At 45.7% G+C, this 9,680-nt stretch overlaps 2 protein-coding genes across 2 annotated transcripts; one reads left to right on the top strand and one right to left on the bottom strand.

Moving 5' to 3' along the window:
• Positions 1–3,795: 3,795 nt before the first annotated feature.
• LOC125372225 (histidine-rich protein PFHRP-II-like) lies at positions 3,796–4,338 on the bottom strand. Its single transcript, XM_048381448.1, has one exon. It carries the CDS (start codon positions 4,336–4,338, stop codon positions 3,796–3,798), a length of 543 nt encoding a protein of 180 aa, XP_048237405.1.
• Positions 4,339–5,693: 1,355 nt separating this feature from the next.
• LOC124147185 lies at positions 5,694–9,680 on the top strand. The gene is made up of 2 exons (XM_048381521.1): positions 5,694–6,034; positions 8,400–9,680. Exons 1-2 carry the CDS (start codon positions 5,733–5,735, stop codon positions 9,652–9,654), a joined length of 1,557 nt encoding a protein of 518 aa, XP_048237478.1. The 5' UTR covers positions 5,694–5,732; the 3' UTR covers positions 9,655–9,680.

Below are 9,680 nucleotides of genomic sequence, written 5' to 3'. Positions count from 1 at the left end.
TGAGCTACGCTTGAAAACATTTTGAGCCTTCACGTCATTGACGTCATGGGGACATTGAAGATGTCCCGTGTAGCCATCACTACAGCAGATGCTACATTGAAGCAGTCATTGCAGTTAACATGCTGCTGGGAAGTAGCATACTATTATCTGAATGAATACTAGTAAAAAACAACTGGATTCGACAAAATGAAACTCATATATACTCACATATAGTTTTTCCATGTGTAATTATTTACGTATTATATGTACCCTAGGATCAGTTAAACATACTTGAACCAACAGTTTTGTGTGTATGCCACTTCAACGAAATGAGGTCTCAATAATGAAATACAGGGTTTAAAATGTTAATGATATTGAATAATTGAAGCTCGATTATTTACGCACACACACACACACACACACACACGCACACACACACACACACACACACACACACACACACACACACACACACACACACACACACACACACACACACATGCGTGTTAACATACATACATACATACACACACACACAGTGGGGTATTCATGTTAAACTGCGGCTTGGTATCTGCATGCACGTCGCTATATAAGTGCAATAATCTTGGACGCGACGTTAAACCCCATTTCACCTCACTCACATACACACACACATGCGTGTTTACATACATACATACATACATACATACATACATACATACATACATACATACATACATACATACATACATACATACATACATACATACATACATACATACATACATACATACATACATACATACATACATACATGATACATACATAAGTGATACAAACGCCGCTCTGGCTATGTTGGAGATGGAAAGACTTACACAAGTAAATATATATTCAGTGTTGGACTTTCTGACGTTGTTGTATAGCAGTTCTTTTTGCCCACTTTTCATGTTTCATGAAACGAAACTATGTAACATATGTTATATTTAAACGTGTATGACTGCACGACAGAACGCTTATTGATCCAAAGTTGTGAACTCAAATTTTTGCTTTGTACATTTGTGCAAAAGCACAATTGCGAAAGCGTATGGTAGCTTAATGGCACACATCAGTATGTCTGATGCTATGACACAATGCAATCTTGTTATTGTCATCATTATATCTACAGCACAGTTTACAACACAAACTACGATCATATGCTCCCGTCGGTTACACACACACACACACACACACACACACACACACACACACACACACACACACACACACACACACACACACACACACACACACATTTAAGAATATCCTAGCAATATCACGGCGGGGGGCACTAGAAATGGGCTTTACACATTGTACCCATGTGGGCATTTGAACCCGGGTCTTCGGAGTGACGACTGAATGCTTTAACCACAAGCTACCCCCCCCCCCCCCCCCCATCACTATAGCTCATACCCCTTGTGTCCTTGGCTACAGAAAATGTCCCTCGTGTCCATCACTACAGCAGATGCACCTTGTGTCCATCCAGCAGCAGATGCCCCTTGTGTCCATCCAGCAGCAGATGCACCTTGTGTCCATCACTGTAGCAGATGCACCTTGTGTCCATCACTGTATCAGATGCCCCCTGTGTCCATCACTATGGCAGATGCCCCTGTGTCCATCACTGTAACAGATGCCCCTTGTGTCCATCACTACAGCAGATGCACCTTGTGTCCATCAGTGTAGCAGATGTCCCTTGTGTCCATCACTATGGCAGATGCCCCTGTGTCCATCACTGTAACAGATGCCCCTTGTGTCCATCACTACAGCAGATGCACCTTGTGTCCATCAGTGTAGCAGATGTCCCTTGTGTCCATCACTACAGCAGATGAACCTTGTGTCCATCACTGTATCAGATGCACCTTGTGTCCATCACTACAGCGTATGCACACTGTGTCCATCCAGCAGCAGATGCCCCTTGTGTCCATCCAGCAGCAGATGCCCCTTGTGTCCATCCAGCAGAAGATACACCTTGTGTCCATCCAGCAGCAGATGCACCTTGTGTCCATCACTGTAGTAGATGCACCTTGTGTCCATCACTACATCAGATGCCCCTTGTGTCCATCCAGCAGAAGATACACCTTGTCTCCATCCAGCAGCAGATGCACCTTGTGTCCATCACTGTAGCAGATGCACCTTGTTTCCATCCAGCAGCAGATGCACCTTGTGTACATCCAGCAGCAGATGCACCTTGTGTACATCCAGCAGCAGATGCACCTTGTGTCCATCACTGTATCAGATGCCCCCTGTGTCCATCACTATGGCAGATGCCCCTGTGTCCATCACTGTAACAGATGCCCCTTGTGTCCATCACTACAGCAGATGCACCTTGTGTCCATCAGTGTAGCAGATGTCCCTTGTGTCCATCACTATGGCAGATGCCCCTGTGTCCATCACTGTAACAGATGCCCCTTGTGTCCATCACTACAGCAGATGCACCTTGTGTCCATCAGTGTAGCAGATGTCCCTTGTGTCCATCACTACAGCAGATGAACCTTGTGTCCATCACTGTATCAGATGCACCTTGTGTCCATCACTACAGCGTATGCACACTGTGTCCATCCAGCAGCAGATGCCCCTTGTGTCCATCCAGCAGCAGATGCCCCTTGTGTCCATCCAGCAGAAGATACACCTTGTGTCCATCCAGCAGCAGATGCACCTTGTGTCCATCACTGTAGTAGATGCACCTTGTGTCCATCACTACATCAGATGCCCCTTGTGTCCATCCAGCAGAAGATACACCTTGTCTCCATCCAGCAGCAGATGCACCTTGTGTCCATCACTGTAGCAGATGCACCTTGTTTCCATCCAGCAGCAGATGCACCTTGTGTACATCCAGCAGCAGATGCACCTTGTGTACATCCAGCAGCAGATGCACCTTGTGTCCATCACTGTATCAGATGCCCCCTGTGTCCATCACTATGGCAGATGCCCCTGTGTCCATCACTGTAACAGATGCCCCTTGTGCCCATCACTACAGCAGATGCACCTTGTGTCCATCAGTGTAGCAGATGTCCCTTGTGTCCATCACTATGGCAGATGCCCCTGTGTCCATCACTGTAACAGATGCCCCTTGTGTCCATCACTACAGCAGATGCACCTTGTGTCCATCAGTGTAGCAGATGTCCCTTGTGTCCATCACTACAGCAGATGAACCTTGTGTCCATCACTGTATCAGATGCACCTTGTGTCCATCACTACAGCGTATGCACACTGTGTCCATCCAGCAGCAGATGCCCCTTGTGTCCATCCAGCAGCAGATGCCCCTTGTGTCCATCCAGCAGCAGATGCACCTTGTGTCCATCACTGTAGCAGATGCACCTTGTGTCCATCACTACATCAGATGCCCCTTGTGTCCATCCAGCAGCAGATGCACCTTGTGTCCATCACTGTAGCAGATGCACCTTGTTTCCATCCAGCAGCAGATGCACCTTGTGTACATCCAGCAGCAGATGCACCTTGTGTACATCCAGCAGCAGATGCACCTTGTGTCCATCACTGTATCAGATGCCCCCTGTGTCCATCACTATGGCAGATGCCCCTGTGTCCATCACTGTAACAGATGCCCCTTGTGTCCATCACTACAGCAGATGCACCTTGTGTCCATCAGTGTAGCAGATGTCCCTTGTGTCCATCACTATGGCAGATGCCCCTGTGTCCATCACTGTAACAGATGCCCCTTGTGTCCATCACTACAGCAGATGCACCTTGTGTCCATCAGTGTAGCAGATGTCCCTTGTGTCCATCACTACAGCAGATGAACCTTGTGTCCATCACTGTATCAGATGCACCTTGTGTCCATCACTACAGCGTATGCACACTGTGTCCATCCAGCAGCAGATGCCCCTTGTGTCCATCCAGCAGCAGATGCCCCTTGTGTCCATCCAGCAGAAGATACACCTTGTGTCCATCCAGCAGCAGATGCACCTTGTGTCCATCACGGTAGCAGATGCACCATGTGTCCATCACTACATCAGATGCCCCTTGTGTCCATCCAGCAGAAGATACACCTTGTGTCCATCCAGCAGCAGATGCACCTTGTGTCCATAACTGTAGCAGATGCACCTTGTTTCCATCCAGCAGCAGATGAACTTTGTGTCCATCCAGGAGCAGATGCACCTTGTGTCCATCCAGCAGAAGATACACCTTGTGTCCATCCAGCAGCAGATGCACCTTGTTTCCATCCAGCAGCAGATGAACCTTGTGTCCATCCAGCAGCAGATGCACCTTGTGTCCATCCAGCAGCAGATGCACCTTGTGTCCATCACTATAGCAGATGCACCTTGTGTACATCCAGCAGCAGATGCACCTTGTGTCCATCCAGCAGCAGATGCACCTTGTGTCCATCACTGTAGCAGATGCACCTTGTGTCCATCACTGTAGCAGATGTCCCTTGTGTCCATCACTACAGCAGATACACTTTGTGTCCATCACTGTAGCAGATGCACCTTGTGTCCATCACTACAGCCGATGCACCTTGTGTCCATCCAGCAGCAGATGCCCCTTGTGTCCATCCAGCAGCAGATGCACCTTGTGTCCATCACTGTATCAGATGCACCTTGTGTCCATCACTACATCAGATGCACCTTGTAACCATTCAGCAGCAGATGCACCTTGTGTCCATCCAGCAGCAGATGCACCTTGTGTCCATCCAGCAGCAGATGCACCTTGTTTCCATCCAGCAGCAGATGCACCTTGTGTTCATCCAGCAGCAGATGCATCTTGTGTCCATCCAGCAGCAGATGCACCTTGTGTCCATCCAGCAGCAGATGCACCTTGTTAACATCCAGCAGCAGATGCACCTTGTGTCCGTCCAGCAGCAGATGCCCCTTGTGTCCATCCAGCAGCAGATGAACCTTGTGTCCATCACTGTAGCAGATGCACCTTGTGTCCATCACTGTAGCAGATGCACCATGTGTCCATCCAGCAGCAGATGCACCTTGTATCCATCACTGTAGCAGATGCACATTGTGTCCATCCAGCAGCAGATGCACCTTGTGTCCATCCAGGAGCAGATGCACCTTGTGTCCATCCAGCAGCAGATGCACCTTGTGTCCATCCAGCAGCAACTATTTATTCTCGCTATTTTAACTGTTTGTTTTGGCATCCTAGAATTTGATACGCAAAAAATCGTACAACTTTATGGATAACAACTTGTTGTCTTTTGTACATAGCGACGTTTCGATGTAGATTCTTGCACGGTTATCAAGCTGCGAGTATATGGACGTGTATATGGACCTGAGGCCTTCATGCAAATAAACTCCTTCTTCTACAGAGACTGGTACCTACAATAATGTCCTTCTCTTCAGGCAGTAATATTAAACACATATATTTTGCAAAGTTTTAAAGTTGTGGATATTTGACTATGGAAATCTGGAAATCAATTGACGCTACTAAAGTGACCCCACATACCAATTATCAAGATTTATACCATCCATTCAAAATTACCCTTATCCTACCACGCCTTCCATTGTCAAATAATTTTGACGAAATAATATCGTAATAAAGTTTGGGATTAAATAATATAGCCACCGAAACACTGTTACAGTTTGCAATGCCCCTTATCTCCTTAAACATGACACATTCCCAGAGTATTTCATAACTCGCCTTAACATTGCCTTATTTGTCACTGGGGAAGTATGCAGGTTGATGTTTCAGATTGTTTCAGTACTATCTTATCACTTAAATATGGAACTTTCTCACCGTAACTGTCAACCATCTCCTTCAAATCTCCAAAAACAATGCTACTGTCAACACCAACATTGCTGCTGTTCGATGCTCTCATGCAACCCGCTCTGTCCAGCAACCTCAACTCCCTCCACGGCATCGCCTTCATCTCCGTGACGACGGACAACCTGACAGCGTCCACGCAGTTCTACACTCAGGTTCTTGGTGGGATGCTGGTGCCAGAGCTGTCCTTCACCTTCAGTGGAGATTCTCACTACTACCGAATGTTCCAGAAGGAGATCCTGGACGCCAGAACACAAGGGGTTAACCCTGCCCAGTTGGGAATACCAGATATAAGGGATAACGGTACTCACGAGGTCAGTATATAGGGAATAACGGTACTCACGAGGTAAGTACAAAGGGAATAACGGTACTTTTGAGGTTGTATACAGGGTATAACGGCAAACATGACGCAAATACACAGGAGGATTACGGACCTCATAAGGTCAGTATTTTGGGGTTAACGGCAAATCAGTATGTAGGGGATCACGGTTCTCACAAGACTGGTTGGTAGAGAATAAGGGGACAGATACAGGAGATAACAGTATTCATGGAGTCAGGATATAGGCAGTAACGGTATTCATGTTGTCAGATATACGAGATAACGGTACTCATGAAGTCAGTATATAGGTTAGAACGGTGTCCATGAAGTCAGTATATAGGTTAGAACGGTGTCCATGAAGTCAGTATATAGGTTAGAACGGTACCCATGAAGTCAGTATATAGGTTAGAACGGTGTCCATGAAGTCAGTATATAGGTTAGAACGGTGTCCATGAAGTCAGTATATAGGTTAGAACGGTACCCATGAAGTCAGTATATAGGTTAGAACGGTACCCATGAAGTCAGTATATAGGTTAGAACGGTGTCCATGAAGTCAGTATATATCACTGTAGCTCGTGACCATGTAGTTATTGCCGTAAGTGAAATTATCTAATTGGAATAGTGTGCTTCAAGGTGTATTCAGCTAAAACTGAATGAATTGAATAAAACTTGCCATCAGGCTGAGCCTTGTTGGCTTTGAGTAATGTGAAGTTATAACACGTGTGTGAAGAATAGAATCTCTTGGAAGACATAGCACAAATGTGCAGACAGATAATCTTGATAATTTGACGGGTGAAAGAAACTGTGAAAATGGAAAAAACGGAGAAACGATCCATGATGAAGTACCTACATACAAAGGGCATGTCACAAGAAGGAAAGCAGATCTATCACAAGCACGCCGGGGGATGACTGCCTTCATTTCGAACTTAAGAAGAGAGCTGCTGAATTTAAGCGCGGCAGAAGATGACCATAGGTCTGGTCGTCCTGAAGGTGTAATGTCTGAAAGTGGAGGCTGTCAACAGCGTTGTTCTGGCGGACGGGCATGCTTCAATTCAGCATATTGCTGACATTATTGGGATCGGTTTGGGGCCGGGTCAGTCCATACTAATAGGCAGACTCCATGTCTGCAAGATAGGTACCTAGAATGTTGACAGGAGATCAGAAGTTTTTAAGACCTCCCGAACTTAACGTATCCAAAGACCTTGCCACCAGTTATCAGCAGAATCCTGATTCCTCGTGTGAATAGTAACCCAGAATGAGGTCTGGGTCTATCACCTCCTTCCAGATTCACAACGTGTTGAAACACGGTAGCCGCCATCCATGCCTTTGTTTTGGTGTGTGGGGGCAAGATTCAGACTTCTATAATAAAGAGATAACAAAAATTGAGCCTCGCTGAAACACGTGTATTAATCAGTCTCTATTGACAGAATATGTGTGATTCTGAATGATGGCCATGAATTGTTTAGTTTCGCCTCGTACAACCATCCTTACAAGCAAAAAAATTAATTGAAACGTAAAATGTGTTTGTTTCATAAATTGGTTCCCTTTAAGAGGGGGCACGGTTGGGCTTGTCGTTTAAGGCGCCGCTATTCGCTGTACAGATGTTTGTTCCTTGGCACACCAGAAACCTATCGTTGGTTCGAATACCGGTTCGCCCTGATTATGTTTCAGCACCAGACCTGTGGTAAACGTCTGAGATCTGCATCACTTCGGGATTTCCTCCCACTTCAAGATATAACTGGAACACTGTTAAAACGGCGTTAAGATTGTGTACAAATCAGAAATAATAGTGTTTGATATACCATAAATGCATGCTTTGAAATTTGACCAATAACTTCCATAGTTATTTTACTGTAATGATCTTTGACTTCCCAAGTACCCAGCACACTCAGAACATTCTTAAGCAAACAAAGGTCACACAATCATTTATCGTTAAACTGAAATCTCACCCTCGTGTCTTTTGATAAACAGCCACGCGGGTGGGATTTTATTTTTCATCCAAAATCACTCTTCCAACTTTTTCAGTTTGTAGACAGTCATAAGCAGTGTCTTAAGGGGAAAAAGTACTGCTAACAGCTTCAGTAGCAGAGCAATTGGTGATGCCCAATTGCATTGTGATGCAATTTCATTGCAGTGATATCTACACTGTAGATATCGCTTGATGTCACCCAAGCGATATCTCCTGTGGAAGACAGTTTTAGATGACAAATCATATGGACGCGATGTTGAGATCATTATCTTGGTATTTTACGAATAAAATGTTTTCAAATTCAAGTAGTATCCCTCAAAATAGTATGATATGAAGAGATTGTATCTGTGACTCGTGAGGAATCGTTGGTAATATGTGTTTATGTCTGCCGGTGCGTGGTAACTTCATCGTCTTTGACAACGGCATCATCCAACTTGTAGAGTATGTGCTGAGATCATCCTCATCTGACAACGTCTTCGACATCCGTGACCGTCGCACCAGCCCCTGCTACATCGCGGCCCCACATATATGTGTCTGGGTCAAGGACGATGTCGATTTCAACCACTACATTGCTGAACTGGAACGAACATCACATAACCTTGGTTTTGATCAGGTGAAGGTCAATAGACCAGTAACAGTTCACAACGAGGCTGAGCGACTGGCCGTTCCCGAAAACCAGCTTGGTATTACATTTTCCAATGGAGACTATGCTGGTTTATCATTCGCCTACTTTAAAGGCCCGAGGGGAGAACAACTGGAACTGTACCAAATTACAAATCAATTCCGCAACCATCTTGGCAGCGATTACTGCCGACGACAGGGCGTGGCCACAGCCTTCTTGGACAATCATCCTGACAACAGATGGAAGAAAGCTGCAGGAGTCAGTGGTCAACTTTACGGGTTGTTCCAGTTTGGGACAAGAACAGATGACCTCTCAAAGTCCGTCAACTTTTACACACAGGTCCTTGGTTCAGATCTGGTTCATAAACCACTGCAGGGAGTGAACCTTCGAGGAGATGACCTTGAGAACATGTTGTTCCAGAAAGAGATTCTTGATGCGGAATCGTGGGGAACTGAGCCTAGAGATGTTGGGATTGCAAATGTTTCTCTGGCAGGATCTGACAGACTTGATCTGACTTTTAACCTGTTCGATAACTATGTGGTTGAGACTCTGGTGTACACAACAGGAAAATCTCTGTCAGATCCCAAATTCAACCCCAGATACAACTGGAGTAGTCCTGCCTACATCAACAACATGCACGTCGCCTTCTTAGTTGACGACAACATCGACCTGAACAACTTTCTACATGACACAGAACTGAAAGCTGCCAAGAATAAGTTCCCCGAGTTTAAGGTCAATAGAGCAGTTGATGTGCGGAGATTAGGTGCTAGCGTTCCCTCATCACAGTACAGTGCAGAGTTCACTGATGGACCTTTGAAGGGCTTCAACTACGTGTTTGCTAAGGGTCCAGCAGGGGAGCAGCTATCCTTTGTTCAGTTCAAGGGTCCAGCAGCAGCCAAACTGAAGTCAGCCTTGCTGCGGTATTCGGCCGTCAGCACAGCTTTCAAGGAGACGAATCCGTGGGCCAGAAAAGAATATGACAAGTTTTGTTCTTCATATTCCAGCAACCCTGTTATTGGCTAAACTATTATTCAGAAATAAATGATTCA

Source organism: Haliotis rufescens, unplaced genomic scaffold (assembly GCF_023055435.1).
Source record: "Haliotis rufescens isolate VD_foot unplaced genomic scaffold, xgHalRufe1.0.p SCAF_39, whole genome shotgun sequence".
In the NCBI taxonomy this organism is placed as follows: domain Eukaryota; kingdom Metazoa; phylum Mollusca; class Gastropoda; order Lepetellida; family Haliotidae; genus Haliotis; species Haliotis rufescens.
This window is presented reverse-complemented; position numbering and strand designations above follow the sequence as displayed.